Source organism: Branchiostoma belcheri, unplaced genomic scaffold (assembly GCF_001625305.1).
Source record: "Branchiostoma belcheri isolate BF01 breed outbred unplaced genomic scaffold, Haploidv18h27 scaffold22, whole genome shotgun sequence".
In the NCBI taxonomy this organism is placed as follows: domain Eukaryota; kingdom Metazoa; phylum Chordata; class Leptocardii; order Amphioxiformes; family Branchiostomatidae; genus Branchiostoma; species Branchiostoma belcheri.
In genome coordinates, this window is record NW_017803713.1 from 2,446,185 (window position 1) to 2,470,358 (window position 24,174).

The 24,174-nt window shown below is 42.8% G+C and overlaps 2 protein-coding genes across 3 annotated transcripts in view; one reads left to right on the forward strand and one right to left on the reverse strand.

Moving 5' to 3' along the window:
- Positions 1–10,210, forward strand: part of LOC109470178 — a 25,699-nt gene extending 15,489 nt beyond the window's left edge. The window contains exons 3-7 of the mRNA XM_019768984.1: positions 4,622–4,720; positions 4,820–4,953; positions 5,167–5,359; positions 5,631–6,965; positions 7,227–10,210. Of these exons, the coding sequence (XP_019624543.1) occupies positions 4,622–4,720; positions 4,820–4,953; positions 5,167–5,359; positions 5,631–6,965; positions 7,227–7,328 (1,863 nt within the window). The 3' untranslated portion in view covers positions 7,329–10,210. The remainder of the gene's footprint in view (positions 1–4,621; positions 4,721–4,819; positions 4,954–5,166; positions 5,360–5,630; positions 6,966–7,226) is intronic.
- LOC109470185 (BTB/POZ domain-containing protein 9-like) lies at positions 10,136–23,460 on the reverse strand. Of its 2 annotated transcripts, none has more exons than XM_019769005.1 (11): positions 23,340–23,460; positions 21,773–22,023; positions 20,619–20,985; positions 20,148–20,418; positions 19,607–19,823; positions 19,129–19,248; positions 18,255–18,364; positions 17,910–18,099; positions 17,349–17,456; positions 14,924–15,002; positions 10,136–12,382 (listed from the first exon to the last, which is right to left on the reverse strand). In XM_019769005.1, the coding sequence occupies exons 2-11, from the start codon at positions 21,958–21,960 to the stop codon at positions 12,230–12,232; spliced, it is 1,803 nt and encodes a 600-aa protein (XP_019624564.1). In that variant the 5' UTR covers positions 21,961–22,023; positions 23,340–23,460; the 3' UTR covers positions 10,136–12,229. The 2 variants fall into 2 exon arrangements, with proteins under 2 accessions (XP_019624564.1, XP_019624566.1); XM_019769007.1 differs by lacking the exon at positions 23,340–23,460 and adding an exon at positions 22,489–23,318.
- Between the last annotated feature and the right edge of the window lie 714 nt (positions 23,461–24,174).

The window sequence follows — 24,174 nt, forward strand, 5'->3', positions numbered from 1 at the left end:
GTTTTTTGGATTCAATGACAACATGAGACTGACCCTACCCTGTCTGATCATGACTACTGCCGGCTGTTTCTGTAGATGCTGTGTTCTTTGATGGTATTGTCACATCTACATACATAGGGTTTTCCTGTAGGGCAGCTAGCACTTCGTTGAGTGACAGATTTGTAACTGTAGGACAAAGAGACTGGCCCTGCTCTATCTGATATTCACCACTGGTCATTACAGCTGTGGTGTTTGTGTTGGATTCAGTGATGGTCTCTGACTGACCCTGCCTTGTCTGATCATGACGACTAGTCATTTCAGTAGCTGTTGTGTACAGAGAATTTAGATGCGAAGCAGTCGGCCCAGTGCCATAAGATAGATTTCTAGCATCCAGGGATTCAGTGATAGTCTCGGACTGACCCTGCCATGTCTGATCATGACCACTTGTCATTACAGAAATTGTTGTGTTTGTGTTGGTATCAACAACACCGGGGTTCAGTCCTACTTAGTAGTAGAGGATACCTTGTCCTCCTCTTGTACCAAATTGTGAGAAAGATGGTGCCAATCAGGACAATTCCAACTACTGGACCACAGACAGAGCCAAGGAGAAAAGGTAGGTTGGTACCGGGAGCAGTTTCTGGTTTGGGTGAAGGGGTTGTCAGGGGCGAGGTCAGGGTTGCTCTTGCTTTGCTTGCATTGGCTGCAAGAAAGCGATAGATAATGGGGCCATTGTAAGAGCATGGAACTCCATGGTAAGAGTAATAAGCACTTTCCGATGGGCTGACGAGGGACTGTAAGGAAGATGTCGAGACTACAGGAGGTGCTGACGGGCTAGCATTGCTTTCTTTGCTGCCAACTGAAGATGTTACCAGGTTCTAAGAAAATACTAACTAGGATCAGAGCATCTATCTAGATTATGTCAGACAAGTAAACAGTCGGATTACAGGCTCTTATAAAACTCTGGCATGCAAGTAAATTTAAATATACAGCAATACGTATTTTGGCACGTAAATAATCAGCCCTGCAGCTCAGTTTGATTGCCTCAAATATGCATGAGACACGTGATGGCTGCTGTCCTGTGTTGTCATACCGCCCACAACGGCTGTTTTTTACGGTCTCCACTTTGGTATCAGGCCTATCATCTATTGTAATCGGTCATAAAATAGTTAAGATAACGTATTTTGCGTTTCTTTTTTATTTGTATCAGATCTTGGGGGAATGACTAATATACCAGAGAGTATGAAGAGCGCCTGGCAGAACGCGCGGACGCGGATCTAGAATATCGTTCAACAAATTGGTTCTAGAAAATAAACAATATCAATTAGTCCAACACCAAATTATTTTTCCTTTCCAATGTGTTAATGCAATGCTTTGGGTTTTGCTTTAGACCTGCCAATAGACCTACGTAAAACCGTTTTGAAAATGCACCTACTCCTGACTTTAGTCCTCCTTTAACCACGTTATCGCACAAGTGATGCGCGATGCTTCTTGGTGAAGATAATTAGAGGAGCGTTTGACACGGGATTTTCGTGATCTCTGAAGAATACCATAGTCTGGACAGACAGGAAACAAATTGTTGTCCACAGACACGTGTAATGTTGCCCAATGCATCACGTCTGCTTGGCGGCGCGTCTAATAGAGACTTGGCGTCAGCCCCAAATGATAGAAAAACGTGCAATTTTTCTTCCCCTGCTCTGTGCCCTGGAAAGCCTTTGTATCTCACACAGTTAAGTCGCTCGGTGAAACAAGACGCATGATTAAAGACACTCATGAATAAAACATTCACGCACTTTTTTTCTATGCAGCAGAACTCATTCCATTAAGATATCATCTTTATACTAGTGCGCGTAATTCATCATCGTCTTCATATATAATATGACAATCCGCCCGTCGGGGTCCCCACAGGACGGTTATAACGAACCGTACTAATCATACCAGACGTACGCCTTGTTACACCGCTCATCTGAGTAATCACGACATATTGTTCTGCAGCAGGTGTAAGTACAATTACTGAAGGTCGGCGATAGACACCGCACACAAAGGGATACGAGTACCTGTTTATAAAGTATGAGCATTGTTTAAGCCAGACATGAGCCACCAGATTCTTTTGTATGGAGCACTTAAGTCTGGCAGACAGGAAGGCACGAATAAATGAGCCTATGAGCTGATGTAAGTAATGATTATTGCAACAATGGATCTGGGGAGGATGCCTTAACGGTTATAGTTCAGCGCTAAACAGTCCCCCAGGAAAAGCACGGATTGTGTCCTATGGTTCAAAAGAGGACGAATCGTTTCACATTCGTTACGAGATGAGGACAGGCGTAATCCTGTAATGGCAACAAATGTTGTCGACATTCCGTGTAGATTTGCAGCGTCCGAATACCCCCGAGTGGATCATGTTGTCAAAAGAAATAGATCCCACTCTCAAATATTGTATGAAGACTGAGCATTTGGAAGAAATAGTTAAGGAAGAGATAGCTGCAATTTTGCCTCCTATCAGCCTCCTCCTTGAAATTGTATTATCATTTCAAAGCTACCAATGATAAGACGCGTTAGTCCTATCGCCCTGGCAGAGGTTTGGATTCTCTTGATGCTAGCTTATTAGAATGAACAAGGTTTAAACCTCCTTGAAATAAACTGTTTGTATAGCGCAGAATTGGATTGTCTGTCTGCTTGGCTACTCTGGTGTGGAGGACAGGGAAGGTTAGATAGATACTTGGGGAGGGCAGCGCTGTAGACCAGCAGCGCATCCATAACTGTCGTTTTGCGTCTCCCCATACTTTGTGAGAGCCGGCTTTGTTATCATATTGTTAGGCCTTATTAAAGAAGATGGGTAGCATAATGGCTCGTTTATTGAAATATGATTAATGCTGGATGAAGCAATGAAACCCGCGGGTAGACGTGAGACGGTAGAATGGATAGCCCCTGTGTGAACCGCACGCTAGACTATCCATCATGGTAATCATGTGAATATGCTCCATGATCATTCGGTAATTTTCTAATGAACACTCTCGTCCTTGGTCGTTGACCGGGGATGCATGCACCTAGGCTATGTATGTTCTGTTGTTGTTGTGACTGTTGAATACGTATTCGTGTTGTGATGTTTGTCACAACATTGCCTTGCCCTCTTATTGTCTAATCATCAACAAAGACAGATGCAACAAACATTTGTCAAATATAACATGAGTTCCATTTTCTAAAGTGATGTCACTCCCAGTTCCACTCAAACACACTTGTAGAGCTGTTCAGCTGAAGGCGACGGTCTTGAAAACTCTCATTAGAATTCCTGTAACAATCAGAGCGGTCAGCTGTTGTCCACAGAGCGTTTGATGAAAGTTGGGGGGGGGGGTGTTATTTACGGACGGATATCTGGATGGAACGTCGCCGCAGTTTTCTTTTTGTTTCCTAGCGAGGAAAGTGCTGACACGAGTGATTTTCGATTCCCGGTTTGTCTGACTGGTTCTGCCCGGGTCGGAGGGAGGTGAGGTAATAAAGCGAGTGAGGGAGATGGATCCTATCCTTGAGGAGGGGAGACGGCGGCGCCTTGTTGTCCATCCTCCAGGGAATCTCCAATGTCCCTGTCGTATTTACCGTATCTATATGAAGGAAAAAAGGAAAGGAAAAGACACAGATGAATGGGTTGACTCCTTTGACCTTCAGGGAAGTGAGTCGAAGCGGCTTCAGTCAGTCATGTGACCCTTTCTGTGGAGCAGATACCACCGTCAGGTCAGGTTACTCTCTCCCACTTTGTGACCTTAATCAGTCTTCAAGGTGATGTTATGTGGGTCCATCTCTTGGCAAATAGATAAACAAATGAGCAAGCAAGCATATTGTGACACATATTCAATTTGACATATTTTTTTTGCCTTCATTTCAGAACGTTAATGAGTATGAATTGATTGCGTTTGAAGAACGCTTTGAGTTGCAGTCTTTTAGAGATATTTGTCCCTTTATGTTACAGGCCTTGGTTACAGGCTGTTCTGTAGATACAAACTGTTGGTAAAACGTCTCCCAACAGACAGCAGGAAGCCTTCCTAAATGACTGATTCCTTAAGGTTATCATCCGTACATGCCAGTTGTACTCCCTACTCCCTTTCGTCCCGTCCAATTTATTTGGACAGTAAATTCCTCCCTCCTAGATCCCGATTGCGCACGAGACAGAGGATTTGGAGTGAAAGCCTCGCCCGCTGGCTGGTCTTGATGATCCCTACCAATTTGGACGTCAAGGCCAGGGAGCGCCCTTCTTCATTTGTTTGATTAGCCCTTGTGGACCTTACATTGTCGCCGTAATTCAGACAGGCTTTTCCTTAAGATGGTCAGACCGGTCTGAGTAGTGATTGGTGAGCGAGATTTTCGCTTGAAGTAGTTTGGATTCCCCCCAAGTCGCTGATGGCTCCGCCGGTGGTTGATGGGTTGAATACAGGCCGAGGCTCTGATACCCAACCTTTCTGTAGATTTAATTCGTTACATTCGTGCAGATACTAGCCAAATAATATTAACCTTTACAACTGAATTATTCTGAAGGTTTATCGTTGATTGTTGCAATGAAGTCCTCATTTGCATTATTAATGTCTAATGATGTTTTCTTCCAAATACCGCAAGTATGACATTCCCCGAATCAATGTTTTCTTCTACTGTGCAGCTGCTGGCGCTGGTGTTGTGGAGTGGTGAGGCGAGCTCCATCCAGACCGGCACGCTGAAGCTTTATCACCCCACCCAGGCCAGGCGATGGGACACGGAGGTAAGTATGTTCGCACATTAACATGTATTACACCCTATGCACACACAGCATACACTACTGATATCAATTCCTGACCGTCTCCCACACGTGTGATCTCAGGTACAGATGGCTGCCAAGCTGGCGGCGCACCAGAGCCCCAACATCATCAAATACCTGTGGAACTCTGACGACCACACCACCAAGGTGCTGCACGTGCCCAACAACTGGGTGGACCAGGTCTTCACCAGGAACAAGTAAGTGCTAAATCTGCACCGGTACTAAAGCGACAAATGAAACTTTTGATCCTTTGAACCTCAAACTCTTATTCACCTGTAGGTTAGTTATCTCTGTATGAAGGGTCCGAAACGTCATGGTTGTTGAAACCGATAACCCCAAAGATGAATAAAACAGACCTATTATTTGGAGTTACGGTTAACTAATAAAAGCATTTCCTGTATCCCTGAAAGGTACATCTGTATCCAGACGTACGAGCACGGGTCGCTGCGGTTCTTCCTGCTGGAGCACCTGGGACTCCTCACGGACCTGCTGGTACAGATCGTCGCCACGGAGATCGCCAAGGGCCTGGCCCACCTCCAAAGTATTGGTATCGTCCACAACAGCCTCAGCGCCGCTTCGATTCTGATAGGAGGAGACATGGAGGTTAGTTTCTCGTCTCGGCGAAAGGAACAGGAAAATTCAAAGTAACTAACGAGTAAGCATTTCACAACAATGTGTTCCAGGACGAGGCACACCGTAAAATAACTACTAGTACCCCAACATCTTCATGCACACGCTCACTTACTACAATATTACAGCAAATGTCATAAAGCTATGGATTTTGTATGCATAAAAATGCATTTATAGATTTGGAAAAGCTTTAAAAACTTTAAAGAACTTAAACTTAAACGCCATACGTATCTCTCCATTTCAGCATAGTGTCATTTTGCGAGTTGCCATATCGGACTTTGACAGCTGCAAAGAAGCCCCTGTACCAAACCCGGCGGCACAGGAGGCAACAACAGCTGACGTTATTGGCTCACCAACGTCGGGTATGGGCTCCACATACGATCTCGACATCCGGTCCTTGGCATTGATCTTGCTGGAGATGCTGGCGCGGCTGCGGTCCCGGTCCTGGACGAGCCCCCCGCGGGCCAGGAAGTTCAGCAGCGGCAGGAGGAGCAGTAAGCTCCGGGAACGGCTACGGGTGAGCGGCAGCGACCAGGAGTCGCCTCCCAGACTTGGGGAGGGAATCGAAGACATGAGCGCGGAAGAAGACGATGCGTTCGGAGAAGTCCAACTACAGTGCTCGGGATTAAGGGAAAGTCTTTCGTACGACGCAGGTGACTCCAGAACTTTTCCTACACAGACGTTCCGAAAGGACAGCTTCAACCTGACGACGTTCATGCCAGAGTGCACGGAGCAGGCCGAGTCGGTCGTGTCCACCGGACAATCTTCATCCGGCATCCTGACGGGCAGAGGCCGGCGTCCCGACTCCGCCAACTCTTCCGTCTTCAACACCCTGGAGTCGAACAACGGGAACCGTCACGTCGTAGACATCAACACTACCTACGACTCCACGTTGTCAAGAAGTGACGGGGCGGAGTCAGACAGTAAGTCGAGGTACACTTGGCCAAACGGTGTCGAAACTATCGATGCCATCTACTCCGTAGAGTCAGAGGGATCAACTTTTAGCAAACCGATCTCCATGACAGAGGAGGGCGACAGCGACAAAAATGGCGCTGTGTTCGAAGGCATAACACAGGACTCCCTCTCCGGGGTTAGAAGTCCCGGAAACCGGATAGTCGTCCAGGATTTCACCAGCATCATTACGAGTCTGGACGGATATGACGAAGAGGAACAGAAGGGAAGCGACGATTACTCCGAGGCGTCCACCATACCGGCCGGAGATGACAACCACTCTCTCTGTAACTCTCAGCCATCTACAGTGTCCAGACAAGGTGTTGCCCTCTCGGAGGCGTCCACACCGCCCACCTGTAACTTTGACGTCTTCCTCTCCCCGGACAGCATGTCCGCCTACCTGAGAGACGACACCTCCGAGCGGCTGTACACCCGTAAGCCGCCACGCACCTTCTCCTTCACCCAGGAGGAGCGGCTGCCGTCCGCAGTGGGTCCGCACCACCTCCGGTATTGGCGGGAACTCCGGCTGATGTTCCCCTGGCTCCTGGAGGAGCCGGCGTCGCTAGGCAACAAACGGCAGCTCCAGAAGATCATTAACGTGCTGCGGAGTGGTCTGGAACTCAGGAAGGTAAGCTGGTGGTCTGTTTCATTGCACTTTTATATCTTTCTCTTCCGAATCTACCGACGGAGAATCCGGGCTTTCAGTACCAAGGACAGACACCACACAATGTACATGTGATGTATCCGACTTTTTACGTAGCTCTATACAAGAATGGTATAAAATACATTTTAGGAGAAAAACATACGGGGTGCTACATACACGTCCTATATACCCATGTGTCAATCATCTATGGCCATGGCAACTGTTGTTCTTTCCCTTCTCTGACAGCTGCTGCAGATCATGACGCAATGTCTGGTAAGCGACCCTGCACCGGTCGTGGAGCAAGTGTTGGAGAATCTCAATCAATGCATGCCGTCTACAGACATCTAGTGACTTCATCCAGTGATATGTAGTGCTGCCAATATCCGTCACAGTCCACCAGTGTTCAGCAGTATCCAACAATGTACGGTAAATTGACGTAAAAAGTGTAAAAAAATTAATGTACATATTTATGTTTATTGACAAAGTCTTTGACAAATTCTACACCAACTTGTTCGACGGATTGAGTGTAGACTCGCCCTTCTCAATGGGTAAGGTTTAAGGATGAACTATTAGGAAATTAAAATTAGATCTCGTTATATTTCTGTTAAAAAGAAGATCAGTTTCAACGATCTATGAATCAAACAATGTTGCTGATTAATGGAACTTAAGAATGGATTACCTTCAGCTTAAAGAAATGGTGAGTTTGAAAAACAGGACAAAACAGAAAAACACACTGTTGCGGAAAGTCTTCTAATGCCTTTGTTATCCATGTTGACAACCAATGTTGACATTGCTTGTCTTAATCTGGAACATGGTCTGTGCATTTCACTTAAACAACCACGCTGCATCAAGAAAGCTCAGGATTGTGTGGGAAGGGGAAGAACTTGAAAACACGCCCCACCCGGTGTACCTCGGTGTAACCCTAGACAGGACCCTGTCCTTTAAAGAACACGTCAACAAGCTCAGGAAGAAGGTATCTTCTCGCAATAACCTTCTGTCCAACCTCGCTAACTCCAGCTGGGGAGCAGACCCAAACACTCTCAAGCAGACAGCGCTGGCCCTATGCTATTCCACTGCTGAGTACTGCGCCGCAGTATGGGAGAGGTCACCCCATGCCCACAAGGTCGACGTGGAACTGAACAGAGCCTGTCGTACCACCACAGGCAACCTGAAGGCTACCCCCCTGTCAGCCCTGTACATACTGGCAGGAATCTGCCCTCCTGGCATCCGAAGAGATGTCCAAGCAAGGACAGAGCGGGAAAAACAACAGAACGACCCAAGACACCCTCTACACGGGCACCAGGAGACACCCCGGCGACTGAGGTCCCGCCGGAGCTTCATGACTGTCCAATGCCTCGAGGGGAAGACACCAGAGTCCCTCAGGGCCGATCTGTGGAAGAGAAATGACCCGAACAACAACAGGGCACTCCCACCCCCCAGCGAGTCCCTGCCTCCAGGGGCTGACATGCCTAGAAGGTCTTGGGTCGCCCTGAACCGGGCAAGGGCGAAGGTTGCAAGGACAGCTGACAACCTGCTACGGTGGGGAAAGTCAAACAGTGCAGCCTGCAGCTGTGGCAAGGACCCCCAAACCCTACAACACCTGATGAGAAACTGCAGACTCTCGCCGACCTGCACAGACTCAGACCTCCAGGAGGCCAGTGAAGCTGCTCGGACTTTTGCTGAGAGAAATAGCGACAAGCTATGATGATGATCTGGAACATATTGTTGTATAGGTTGGTGACATTGGAGAAATGTACTAATATCGCCTCACAGGCTTTTGTTGTGGGACTTTGGGGTTACTGTAACTGGGGTTACTGCATGTACATGTCTGTTCGTGGTGCATGACAAGAAGCTGTACTGAGTATATATATTGTACCTCGTACCTCCCTCCTGCTGTCTGAGATTTGTTTACTTTATATGAACGACATCCTCGTCTGGAGGACTGACGTAGTCAACGGTAATGTTGAGAGGACAAATATTTAACGTTGCGTCATGACGTCAGTAGATCTCCAATGCTCTCGGTAGACAAAACTGCCAATCGCATGTGATTTTTCCTGATGTATGTTGTTGGACTTTCACCGAAAACGCAGTTCAGAAGCAAACGAATATTAATAGGATTCAGACACATTGATGTATCAGCAAGCAAGGCCTCCGCTATGTAACCAAGAGCTTTGATTGGTGGCTGATATCGTGGCGTGTTTGTTAGGTTAGTACTAATCATCAGTACGTATTGCGTGCCGTCTAGATTGAAATTTCTGGTAAAAGGAAGCGATTGTTTCAGAAAACCTGACATATGGTGCAGCTGCCTCGAGGACGTGAGTTGAAGATAAATGTTAGGCGTAGCAATCGCTGAAACTGTGATTCATGAATGTTAATGTCGTCTTAATGTACCTCAACAAACTGTGTACCTCAATGTTTGGTAAAGAAAACGACCACCCTCTTTAGCTATTAAACAAGCATATGACAGCCATGTGGGTTTGAAAAAAAAACTATAGTTTTGAGTTTGCAAATGCAGAAAAGCCATTCAAGACTACCTTTCTAACTGATTGAAGCTTGATATGGAATAATCTTAAGTTAGATGACGACGGCAATGTTATGCGTACATTTCCTGATTATAGCAGATTTTACATACAAATATAGGACGTAAATTATGGTAAAATATTATGCCAAAGGTGGTTGCTGTACTTCTTGTACGTTTTGATATCACATGTTTGTACACTTGAATAAAGTATAATCCTGAATGGTGGATGATTATGGAAGGACATATCACACATTTATTGGTGACTTTAAGTTTACAAAATTGCATGGCTGACTTCTATTTTCATTTTTACAATAAATGGCTATGACGTCAGGAATGGTCCTTATAATAGAACAATCTACGATGAAAGTTAACAGCACAAAATGGGAATACAAATTAAAGTCTTAATGATGCTCTCCAAGCTTAATCTACAAAAATGTCAATTTGACAATCTGTCACAAATTTCTTGGCATATATTTTGAATGAGTCCCCAATTGCAACCAATATTTTCCATCTTTTCTCTAGACACTCCTTAAAACATAACCATTACATACTCAGTACCTGACGTTCTGTCTATGTTACGCTTCATGGCAATACCTCAGGAACCCTCTAGGGACAGTGAACAGACACAGAGATCAGTCTAATCATAAATTTATTATATACATCTTTGTCCATGACACCCGGCTATAAAGCAGCATTAGCAACAAACGAACATAAAAAATAGATGCTGTCATTGAGTTTCTGTAAAGTTTCAGGGAAGCTTCAGAGTTAAGCTCCTGACAGTGCACCATCTCATCATCAGTACACATCAAAGGTATGCTGTGAAAGGGTTGTTAATTATTCACACCACATACTTCAACACTCTCCATAGCTGTCAATCAGGATCCGGACAAGGCCCTCCTTAACCTTCTCCTTGTCAAGGCAGCCTTTTGGTGCCAGGTCTGGTTCAGTTACAGGGTAAGGTAGCAGGGAGGTTAAAAAAGGTCCTTGTCTTTCAAATGTTATGTTGGACTTGGCAAGAAGTGGGATAAAGTCCAGATTGGTAACACAGACTACTGCAACATTTTTCTTACTTGTTGTTCTTTTGTTTTGTCCACTGAAAGACAGCTAATCAAGTTGGTGTGACATTTTTGTCTCACATTGTGTATTTTGTTACACAAACTCATTATGTACCTTGGATCCTTGACTAATTACTGCAATAGCAATATGCCATTTGAACACTGACCATACAGTTTTTCTTTGCACTTATTTTGTCAACAATATCAACCATTCATACACATCTGTAACACTGTTGTAATTTGTTATCATGATTTCTAGTTCGGCCAGTAAAATCTATCGTACAGCAAAGAACTCTACATGCAACAGACTTCATCATACATGAGTTGGCAGGAAGCAGAGTCCAAAAGCTTTTGCAGAGTCGCTCTTTTTAGTTGAACATTTGTCACTTCAGACTTAAACCGTACAAACACTGAAGGTTTAACATTGGGCCCTAAGAAACATTTTAACACTAAAAATATGCCTTATAAATGTACCAATATAGAAGAAATGTATACAAAATCAGTGGGCCAACTATGCTGATTGCAGCCTCTTTTTATGATTACATCATACCAACATGCCAGGATTTGATCTGCAGTGGTCCACATATCCATGACTCCTGTCTGAATAATCTATCATCTTTTGGATTGACAGTAGCCTTTTACTTCAGGCATATATTGGCCAAAATATCATTATTTCTTGGAATTTCGTAGAGTTTGACAGATAAGACAAAGAAAATTGCTGGGTACCAAAAGCAACTTTCCATTTCCATCACATACAGGAACAAAGAAAAGAGTCTTACAATGCGACTCAATTAAAAAACAACAGAGGACTTCATTGCAATTTTCCCTCATCCAAAAAAATTCTCTCATGTAATACTTGCTCATGTAAGGTTTAGCACAGATTTGATAATTTGAGGTTGTATTGGCAATTACGTATAACACTGGTTCAGAAACTTGAATTTAAACTGTCAAAAATATGACAGAAATAGACATCATGATATCTAATATCATACAATATCTCCTTTCAGATTATATATGAAATTCTACGGTACAGTCATCAACTTAATGAAACTGTCCAATTTCCTAAAAAAAGTGACCTGTGTCAATTCCAATACTTGCTATGGATTTGTTTCTCATAAGTATGCATAAAGAGGGACAAATACCTTTGGTGTGAAAAGAGTGAAATTATTTAAGGAAATAAAATCAAGAGCTATACATAATCTTGCAAAACCTGACAGACTTGGTCCTCTCTTTAAACTTTTTCTAATTTTAAAATTCATTTCTTTCATATTCACCAATCTTATAATCATGATTCCAAAATTACAAAAATTCAAGTTCAACTTACAGAAGGTATATAGAATATTTTAGATACATTAATTTGGTATATCTACACATTTACAACTAAGTGAAGCAATTTCTCATTTACAAAAGTCAACAAAATTACAAGAATAACATTTCTTTTGAATTGAATGAAGGGTACACTGACATAAATACCCAATAAATATTCTTACTAGTATACAATCTAAACATTGCCGGCTTTTATGGATCCACTTCTTAAAGGAGACACATTCCTCTCTTGATTGCTGTACACAAACACGCTGAAATCTCATACAGGCAGACCTCTCTTCTACATTTAACCACCCCACACAGCATACAAAACCACGACTATAATACAAGCCCCTATACCGGCCCTGTCATATGTTGTACTGGGCATGGAAGGAGCCGTCCAGAGCGGGGGGCGGCCCACCCATGGCCCCCTGCACCGAGCTGCTGTCTGAAGAACCATCGTCCGAGGGTGCAGGGCTGTTAGGGTTGGCTGGGCACTCAAAATGGACACAGTGGAAAACCTGGAACAACAATTTTTTCTCTATTTATATTGATTTGACTTTCCTCCCCAATGGGGAACAGAGAGAACATATTCTTGTTCTCTTTGATCTCCTATTACAGGCTTTGGCTTGGCATCCTGGTATCAGATTTTATATTATGAAATTCCGTAGCTTAATTATATGGATTCAATTGTACCCCACTAATACTCAATCTAATACTCAAAAAGCCATTTCAACAAGGAGAATTTGAAATCCCAAATCTTTAGTAATATTATACTCAGTACTAAGCTGCTCTTCAGAACAAAACTCAAGAGACTTAAGCATATAAAAGCACCTAACACAATGCTCACCATCATAAATCTATGTTCCCTAACTGCAAAGTATGCTCTCCTTTGTGACACTCTAAACTTCAAGGTGAGCATCATTCTCAACCCTCTTTCTAGGGTTGCAGCCATAAATAACTAATTGACTTGATCAACAACTCCAGTATTGGAGATAGGTGTGGTGGAAGCTCATAGAATGGGCCGACTGCTGAATTATTCACAGATGTATGGTCCAGGAGTGTGTTGGTTACACCAGCGGGTGTAAATCCGTCTAGAGGGGTGTATTAAGACATAAATCTCTGCCTGCGGATTGGGCGGGAGTTCTAGTCCAGTGAGTCTTACCTGACACCCTGCACAAGGCCATGGTGTATTAATTATTTAGCTGTGTAACATGGCACAGCCTGCTTCAAGGTGGGAAGTTTCACAGTAAAAGTATGAAGTGAAGAAGGCTGCACACACATGATTCTATGTGAAACATCTGCACACAGACTGAGTTTTGCTGACTGAAAATATTGATGACAAATTACTGATATCAGTTTTCTTGCTACCTTACCACGTTTTGAATGGAATTCCATTTTCTAAGTCCATGGACTAGGGGTAAAATAGCTTCTTATGAAACCTTCATAGCTTCAACTGAAACCTTCCAACAACCCTATGCAGACAAGCAGGTGTCAGAAATCATTCAAAATAGTAACTTGCATAACAGTCTCACCACTAAATTTCACCCTTCACATGCACTTCCTGTATCAGCCCCCTGACCCAACTGACACTTCACAAGCTTCAAAGCCACTGAAATTGGTCTAACAAATATCCACTCTAGAAACTTGAAAGCCTTTCAGGGACCCTGGCCATTCCTCTGGGTTCATTACCAGCTGATAATAGAAACTGATGTTCAGGGTCAGCTGTGGTGGGAGGGAGAAACCCCGGGGAAAACAAAAACCTTGACCTCAAATGAAACAAGGAAATACATTGTAGGTCTAATAAATTCCATTCCTGAGAGTTACAGCACTTTTAGCACCCCACTGTGTTTTTCAGGTTCATTATGAACTGATGACAGCCACTACCTGCCTGCTGTGAGACACCCACAGGAAAACAACAACCTTGACTCCAATTGACGGACAAGAAAATCAATGGAATGTGGTTCCAAAACAACCACAGCTAACCCCCAAGAACCCTGGAGAAGCATTACGTCCTTAAAAATATGCAGGATTGTTACCTCCATGAAAAATGGAGGTATTGTTTTCGGCGGCGTCTGTCTGTGTGTCTGTGTGTCTGTGTGTGTGTGTGTGTCTGTGTGTCTGTGTGTGTTTCCGCAACTTTGTAGTCAGCATAACTTCATAACGCCTTTATGGATTGTGATGATATTTGGTATGCTGATAAGTCTTAGGAAGACAAAGGTCAAGGTCAAATATGGGCCTCCTGGTGTATGACCTTGGTACTGCAGCAGAACTTCCGGTTTTTGTATCTTTGGTCCTGAACATGCTATGGTCTTGAATTTTTGGTGACAGATAGCTTTTCCTGTCAGGAATAAGTGGTGTGGGTTTGGTCCCCCTAGCAGCTTGTTCAGGAACTGCAGGGGACTTTCGGGCGAAATCTTTGAAAGCCAATAAGTCCAGATAGGAACAGCGTATTTTCATCATTTTTGGTGTGTAGGTATCTGACAGAGAGATGTACATAATTAACTGCAAATTATGCAAATGAGGACTTTATTTGCATAATTAATGAGGAAATTCTATAATTACAGTGTTTTACATTATAGAACTTTCATACATGTAATGTATGTAACCTATGGCAGATGGAACATCAACAGATACTAATTATGCAAATGATGACCTAATTTGCATAATTAATGCAAAAAATCTATGATTTCTCAATGGTGAATGATGGGAATATCATACTTGGGACATCTTTAAGTTAATCAAAAGTTAACATCACGATGCATATATTATGTTAATGCAGAGGTTATTTGCGTAATTAAAGAAGAAATTTACATTTACATATCAAGCCCATATTTCATGGAGGTATGAGATCTCGGAACTCTTGTTAATATTGTTTCAAGTGCAATATGCCAAAAAATGAAATGAAAAGTTATACTTGTAATTCTACAGGTTATAGGAAAAATGTTTTCACTTCCTGGTACATACATGGAAGATTTATGAGAACTTGAGATTTCTTTTATGCACAAGTGTGACCAAAATGCACCAGGCATTAACAGCCAACATCTGTTGCAGTCACTTACCTCATTTGCAGTATTGTGGGTCCCAACTATCCGTATAAAGGTGACAGGTCTCTTCTCAAAGAATATTGTCTGCCAGGATCTGCACAAGAACAAAATATAAACATAAAAGAACATTATTCATAATCTATCTGTACATGACATCACAAATAGAAATGAATTATATTTATCAAGATTTGGAGATAACTTTATGGCGTACCATTTTAGGTGTGAGATCTACAGATCAAAATGGTCACCGATAGCTGACCAACAGTGTTTTCTCCCTATGACAGTCTACAGCAAGATGTAAGTTTAGAAACTTTCAAATACAAAACTAATATACAATGTTTAGCCAGTTTAACCAACAATCAATCTTTCCTGCATGGCAAAAGCTCTAACTCAAGTGCAATAGCCTGAAAAAAAGCATTCAATTTATAACTATAAATATAAGACCTGCTCACTAAAGCCTATTCAATCTAGTGGCTTCTGTGTAGAACAAGTTCACTGTACCAAGCTCTACAAAATTGATGGAACAGTTTTGCAACAATCTCTAATATGGGACACTTCTGGATCAGTAATACAGAGGCCAGTGTGGGCAAAATATGGAATGGCACAAATAGGTGCTTGAAAAAACTCCATCCATCTGATGGAACAAGTTCATTGTATGCCAGGCTCTTCCTTCCATATCCACAAACCCATGGAACAATCTCTAATCAATGTTGAAAACTGGGACAAGTCTCTTGGGAGCTCAGTGCCACCATGTAGTGGCTGTAGGTAATGAGGCCTGACATCTGTCAATGTCCTGTCAGAAGGCAGGGATGTTGACTTCTCATTTACCAAATGGAAAAGGTTGTAGCTGCAGAATGAGACAGCAGAGCAGGGGATGTAGGGAAGTCCATCCAGTTGATTGTGACATCAATAACAGTCCAGCAGTCTACAGGGGTTAGGGAAGTCTTTAGGAGGTGAAACCTGAGCTTATCTAAAGGTTTTAATGGTGACACAGAGAGAAAAATGACAACATCTGCCATCACCAGATAGTTTCCTTTACAATTCAGCATCATTATCAAATCTGGGAAACAAGTTATTTCACTGGACTAGACTGTTGACAACTTATCCTGTATTTGGATGATAAGTTGGTAATATTAAAGTAATGGGATTCTTTTCTAGAATCAGATTATGGTGAAGTTAATCAAGCAGCAAATATGTAAAAAAAACTCTGAGGAGATGTTACATCTCAGATTCCATTCAAGACAAAGTGTGATGTGCTTTCAAGAAGTTGACCTCATTCCAAGTGCCTGAACACATCAACATCCCACTTTCTTGACAAGGTGCAAGCTGCCTTACTCTTGATTGACCCTTCAGGTGAACTGACTTTTGCTGCCAGACATGAAACTAACTTTTCCTAGAAAGAGCTTAAGCTGAGGCTAATCAAGCAGGAAACACATTTTGGTAAAGAGACTTTCTTCAGAAGATGTCACATCTCAGATCTCTTTCAAGACACGTGTGACTGGCTTCTAAAAAGATAACGCCATCTCAAGAGTCAGTAAACATTCCACTTTCCCCTCAGGCTGTGTGAGATAAGCCTGTCCCTGCAGGCTGAGGAGCCTCAGCAGGAGAAGTTGTCAGGATGAGGGGATCAGCAGCAGGGCTGGCAGGGGTGAAACCATCTCCCAGCTAATGTACATCACAGTTCGACATCTACAGGCTTGAATAATTAATGTCTGCACTAATGGTACATTACAGGTGCCTAACACAGCAGGCAGGGGAGTTACCAGTGCCACACATTATCGTTACACAATTATCCTAATGGAGCTGCTGTGAGTCCGCTTGTCTGCACACTGATGGAGTCTAGCTCTTTACTCTCTCTAATAATTGGGAGCAATCTTATTGCAAACAGTCAATGTCCTTACAGTAATGTCTATAATGTGACTTAATAGACAGAACAGATGAAATATTTTACCTACTTATATGTACTAGTATTTCAGTCACTTAATATAATAAAATAGAAAACCTACAAATAGAAGCATTTTATCCATGACAGCCACTTTATCCTGTATGCCAATTTGTCCTGTTCAGCTTCTGTAAATCCTCTTACCACAGGGTAAAAATCACCCCTTCAGCCTGCAATTTGGAGGCAGGCAAAGACTAAAATTGAAAAAAAAAATACCTGCACTCTAAGAAACCCCCAAAATACTTGTCTGAACAAATACTTTGCTAAAACAAGCCTTTTCTATTTTGCTGTCCAGTCTAAAATCACACACAAAACTTGGTCCATAAATCATTATATAAATACTAAAATGCAGGTGATACCAGGTTATTCCCAGTGATTCATTCACCCACAAGTATTTTGACCAGACAATAGATGAAAACATTTTTTGCCTCTTACTTTAAATGTTGCAGTAAATCTTGGTTATCCTAAAAAGGTTGGTATTTATGTCTGTGATGATACCTGCATGCCTCCCTGGTCTTGTCACACACCAGTTCCCAGTGTTGCTGGTCTGTAGATACTTCTATGTAGTAACTGTAGCTACGGTCATCACAGTCCCACAGTAACAACCTGGAGAAGAAAAAAAGAAAGGACAGTCTTTCTCTAGATTTTGCAGGAATGACAGATGATATGTACAGTTCATAATGATTCAAATATTATATTGCACTACTATCTGATAGGAAAAGTATCATGCTTTATCTCAGTAGAGCATAACAGCTGTATATACTATTTACTAATAAGACTCAAATAAGCTTCTAGGTAGTGACTAGCTAGTAGTGACTGTTATGAAAGAGTGAATTTTCAATCTTTACTGATCAATACCACAGTGTTGCTCCTCCTGTCAGCTTAAAATAGAACTGCACTTAACTGAATGTGGCTGCTGAGAGCAGAGCCCAACAGTAATATCACCCTCTGTGGAGACCTTTTGAGCCAGGCAAGATTCAGTCCTTCCCTGATCCCCTCTGCTGAGTGATAGTTGATATAGGTACACCAGATCAAAAACTATAAACAACGAGCCTGTACCTCATGGAGCCGACGATGAAGGGTTGTGCCAGCTGCACCACGATAGCGCCGCTGCCCAGTTGGTGACACGTGTACCCCGAGTCCCAGTCGTAGTTCTTCGTGTCTCCATTCAGCAGAGCGTTGCGACTGCGACTCACGCCCTCGATCACACTGGCACTGTGCTGGGTCGTTGCTACGTTCTCTGAAGGGACTGAAGCAGGATAAAGGGGGATAAAGAGAAATGCATCATGTACAATACCTCCTGTAGAATAATCTGCACTATACAGTTATAGTTATATATATATATATATATATATATATATATGATAAGGGGGACAACTTCCAATAAGAACAAGCATCACTCACCCAGTAGTCCCTTCTCTAACTGGAAAGGTTTGTTGGTATACAAGCACTCAAAGGACACCAAGTGGAACACCTTGTTCACAGTGTTGTGCACTCCCACTATTCTCACATACCTGGGGAAAAAGAGTCGAGAAAGACCACTGAAATCCACTCTCTTCAACACAATTCATTTCAATTGTAGGATGGCACCTTCACTGCAGTTTGGGATGTATCAGACAATTTGCAGGACAATATGAAGTACATTAATAATGTACTTCATATTGTCCTGCAAATTGTCTAATACATCCACATGTCCATTTAGACATCCATTCAGAAAAAGTGTGCGAGGACATACATTATGTAAAAAAAGCTGTGACCTTGGCTGACAATAACATACGAAATCAACTTGCCACTTCATTTACCATAAAATAGGCAATCATTCTCTTCAGATACAAAAGCACATAAAAAAGACACTTTAAACCTCTTAATTTCACAGTTCAGCCTACATATGGACCAATAAATAGGTGAAGATTGCTTTTTTCATGGAGGAACACAAAGTGAAAGAGGCTTTTATGTTGTTAAGTGTGACAGTAACACAAACTTTATATCATGACTGTTAGAGTCAATTCTACTTTAACAGGATGTGATCTTCTCTCCACATCAGTCACAAAAGTGGCAGAATAACCACCATATTGAATCTCCTCCCCTGATCCATTAGCCTCCATGTTAAGGTAGTTTTTCAATACAAAATGTTATATTACTTCAGACCAATTGAGGGAAAAATTGTTTTTGGTGTGTGTGCGTGTTCATGTGTGTGTGTGTGCATGCATGCATGCATGTGCACACATGTCCTTACTTGTGTGTATGTGCATGCATGCATGTGCACATGTGTCCTTACTTGATGACTCTGGTGGGGAAGTGTAGTGTCTGCCAGGAGCGGCACAAGTAGCGAGAGTGGTCCACAACCCGCAGCCAGTCCTTCTCATCCATGGACACCTCCAGGTAATATGAGTAGGACCTGCAAAGGAAAAACAACAGTAAGAAACTTGATCCAAAAGAAAAAGAAACAGGGAAACTCTGATATTGTTTCATTGGCCATGCATTCTTTCGAATATACAAAGTACTACCACACACAGTCTGTGCCACAGTAACAGACCATGCCCCGATTACCTGGTGTCCCTGTCCCATAGTGCCCTGGTTATCTGGTGTCCCTGTCCCATAGTAACATATTGTGCCCTGGTTACCTGGTGTCCCTGTCCCATAGTAACATATTGTGCCCTGGTTACCTGGTGTCCCTGTCCCATAGTAACAGACAGCGCTGGTGTCCTGGTTACCTGGTGTCCCTATCCCAAAGTAACATACTGTGCCCTGGCTACCTGGTGTCCCTGTCCCATAGCAACAGGCGGATGGTGTTGATGATGCTTGGCTGGCCCAGCTTCACTACAACCCCACCGTTGTTCTCCTCAATGGGGTGTCTGGTGAAGCCTCTGTCTAGGTCGTAGTTCGTGCAGTCCCCATCCAGCAGCGCAGCCTTCATCTCGCCCTTGATGACCGAAGCCCCATGTCTCAAGGTCGCAATGTTCTCCTCGGGGGCTAGACAGGAATTGAGAAGCTTTCATTCATTTCTGGCTGCTTGACTAGCCAATGTTTATCATAAAGGGTTAGCCTATGATTTTGGATGGATACTTGTACCCTGTGGTGAACATCTTTTGCTTATTGGCCCTCCACCTGTGCCATCACAGCACAGAAAGCTCCAATGCTGCATACTACTTCATTGCTACCCCACTAGAACTACTAGAAGCTTAAGTTTCTTGAAAGCAATCTTTGTGACCAGTTGAGGTATACAAAAGCAACACAGGTGAATCTCAGGCTGAAGGTACTTGACAACAAGCACACAAAGTTCTCCTTGTTACTTACTGAGGAAGCCCCTGTAGTTGAGGTCCATGTCGCGGCTCTCTGACCTGGTTTTGATGGCGTCCAGAATGTTGTCGGGTTCGACCAGGTTGGTGGGCCGGACCACGTTCAGCAGCTCTGCCAGGCTCATTAGGGGGAGCCGGATGGACTTCACAATCTGGCGCACATCCTCGTTTTTATTCGGCTCTTCTTCAGACCAGCGAAGGGTGGCAGCAAAGATGTCTTTCTCCGGAGCGCAGAAGGAATCTCTGCTTATGATCTCCTTCAAGGCATCCTGAGGGGAGAATGATTTACACTTTGTATTGATATCATGATTCTATTAAATTACCAACTTTATTTTGGTGTATCAATTCATCTCTATGTGTCAAAAATTCATTCATTGAATTGTTGGTGGTGAATGTCCATCATTTTTTCTTCCAACAACAACAAAAAAAAAACACCAAAGAGAGTACAGTGATGCATGTGAGAACTTACATGAGAGAGAGTTAGGAAACCATCACTGTTCAGCACCTCCAGTGCGTTCTTATCCATGAACTCACAACAGGTGTGGCACAGGGACAATAGGGAGTAGAGGGTGGCCACGTCATACACCATGCATACATTACGGATGTTCAGGATGGCACGGAGGTAGTCCGAGATGGAGGCCTCCAGTTCAAGGAAGCCGTACTTGTGTGCCAGACCGAGGACATCCAGGATGTTCTCTTCCTTAAGATCTGCCAGGTTGATTTTGCCAGTGTAGATGTATCTGAGCAGGGCCTGGAAGGCGATGGCAGATGTCTCGGGGAGGGGGATCTCACCAGTGCCTGGCTTTGACTCTCTCATACCTCCAAACAACAGGGCTCTGGGAGAGAACAGTATGGAGTGTGGGGAATACTAATCTCCCCGTTAAGTCAAGGTGGACCTCTCAATCACTAGATTGTGTAATAACAAAAAAAAGAAAAGCTGCACAACACTTTATAAACTTTACCTCCCCATACAAATCCATTCATATTCATAATTTTGTTTATCATCCCTTTCATGAACCAACTGACAAACATCCTGCGTTAAAGCAGACATCATCTGCCTCAGGATCATCGGGCTACCTGCTGACGCACTCCCTACCCTAGCAAACAGGCGCGAGAGAGCTACACTGAGAACACTTGAAAGTATCTTAAAGGACAGTACTTCTCCTCTTTGGAGATTCATCACTACCCCCCCACCCAATCACTACAACCTCCGCAGGGGAAGACGCCACCAGTTAATGAGAAGTAAAAGCAAAAGACATTTAATGTCCTTTATAATGACTCTCAGTAGTAATGACTCTATGCCTCGAATATTTAACACATGAACTGCTAATCTTCTCACGATTTTATGGACTGCCTACTATTGTACTGAGTCTTCCCCCAGATATTAGTTGACTAAGTTTATATAACTACATATTGTTTAATTACTACTTTTAATGTGATTTTAAATTTGTTGCATAGTGATTTTAGAATTGTACTTGTTTTAAAAATTCAGTCAAACTCTATTATTCCATTAACTGTAAATGAGCATGCAATTCAGCCGTGAGGCTGCAATATGCTTTTCTGTAATAAACCAATTTGAATTTGAAGACTTGAATAATACCTATAAGAAAATCAGGGTCTTACCTGAAGTATTCACACCTGGCAGCCAGAATGATGCGATGTGCCGGGAACTTCTTGTCCTCCACGAGGAACGTGACATCACTGTACTCATCATTCAGGAACAGTGCGCCGATGTGTTCTGACAATACGTGAGTATGTTCCACTTCCCCCACGGGGGTGTGCACCTGCAGCTGGTTGTGGTTGTCAGACATTGTGCAGTAACAACGTCTATGTCCTCACCAATGCAAACTTCTCAGGACACCCATCACATGAACCTTCCAACACAAAAGAACATGTAGACTACTAGACGTCCAGTTGGTCGCCTTAATACTTTGAAAACCCTGTTTTTAACCAGCAAAGTGGTACATTGTGAAAGTCATTTGTCCTGTACTCAGCTTTGTGAGCACAAATTGTGTCAGTTGGAACCTGATCTGAATCCATTAACTCATTGATAAGAATTGGGAACCATCCCTGCTTTTACACAACTTCTTGTTACAAAACTGCCTTAAGGCAGTTTATCAGTGATGCGAAACAAAACAAAATATTTCCGGTGTGGATCTCCTTTTAACTATACACAATTCATGATTACCAATGGCTTGACCATGAGTGAACCCCAGACTTTGTGATTCAGAGACAGGCTTACTAATGGCTGGATCTAGACAACTGTACATGCTACTGTCTGGCCAGGTAGGAAATCAAACAACCAGACAGGTGTTCATGTGGTCAAAATAATTACACACCTCTGTCATGGGCCGCAGTGGAAATAGGTGTGATACAGGATGGATATTTCGGAAGGGGTGTGTGCGAAAACTGAAAAAAAAATGCACTGGATGGTTTTGAGGGCAAAATGCTCAAGAAAGTTGACACAATAAGAACCAAAATAACATTAGCAATAAAAACCTGAAGAGAATCTTTCCACATCCACCTTCTACATCATTGATCCTGGTCCATACATTATTAGTTTGATTATAAGCAATATAAACTGATGTCTACACATGTATCTAGGGGGCATTTTGCGACATCTTTGAACTCTGTCATCTGGTCGCAATAACAACATGATTTATTTAATATTGGGGTTCACATGACACAAGTTAAGTATGCCTACTAGTGCCTTTAATTATCAAAATTCAAAGCACCACTGATGTAATAGATTTTCTCTAACATTTTAAAGGAACATGACCATACCTCGTCCGCAACGTCCGTCGCCTGTACAGTCCAGGGGCCCAGCTTATATTCATGTGGAGTGCGAACTCAGTTGAACCCGCGTCATGTCAACACAACACCTTATTTGATTTTGTTGTGGTGGGTAACTATAAAACCGTCTGACAGTTCTGCTCAAACCATACATTTTTGTGCAGGTAATAAAACGCCCACTCAAGCCGGTCGGCTGTCTAGCAAACGTCGTTCCATCATCAGTCATCCAATTGGGGGTGGCCAAAGATGGAAGCAATTCTAGGAAATTCGCCAGTCAATATCGACGAATATGGCGATGAAGATCCAAGGAGGAGGGGCAGTGAAATTTTCATTTTACAGAACTCACAAGAAGATTAGAGCAATATGTACATTACAAAGGTGCATACAAGTCACTCACCTAGGATCTGGAGTATTGACGTGGTGAGATCGGGCGAAGAAGTCCGAAGTTTAGGCCATTTTTGTGCACACTTGCCCGCCTCTTCCTCTCTTCCTGTTTCTCAGCTGAGCCGTAGCACATACTGAAACAAGAAAATGTACCTCCGCCACATGTTTCAGAGTATTTGTAACGAAGAAGTACGAACTAGAAAATTACCCGATGTGCAAAAGACGATTTTGTCCCAATAATATACATGTATTTTTCTGGTTCGTGATAACATAAAGTTATAATGAAACTTAAAAAACTACATTTGTTGTACAACGACATGAGTATAATACATCCGCTGATGACCTTTGACCATTCTGAAAGTAGTTACCAATTTGAATTCTGAATTATTGCCATGTTTTTAAAGGGTGTGGTGTTTTAAATTCCCCTTGTGAAGCTTGCTGACGTTGGAATAGTTTTTGAACAGTTCAATAGATGTCACAACATTATCCAGCAAAAGTCTGCATTGTTCAAATATGGTCTACAACTAACAATAACATGTAACGTTAACTAACCATTTCTTACGCCTCCTAGCGACAGATAACAGGGTGTGCAGGAGTCTTTGTCAGTTGGTTTATACTTCCCTCCCGTTCAAAAAATCAATATCGCTAAACGTGTGACTTGTATATAGAACTGTGCCAGTGAACTTTTATCTGAAAATTAATGGTAAGATAGTGCGGAGCTATTTCAAATCCGCAACCGTTTTGTATGACGAGAAAACGAAAAACAACAATGCCTAGGGAAAAAATTACTTCATTTTTCCGTCATAGGGAAGTGAATAAAGTTACAGTTACTGTAACAAAGATAGTTA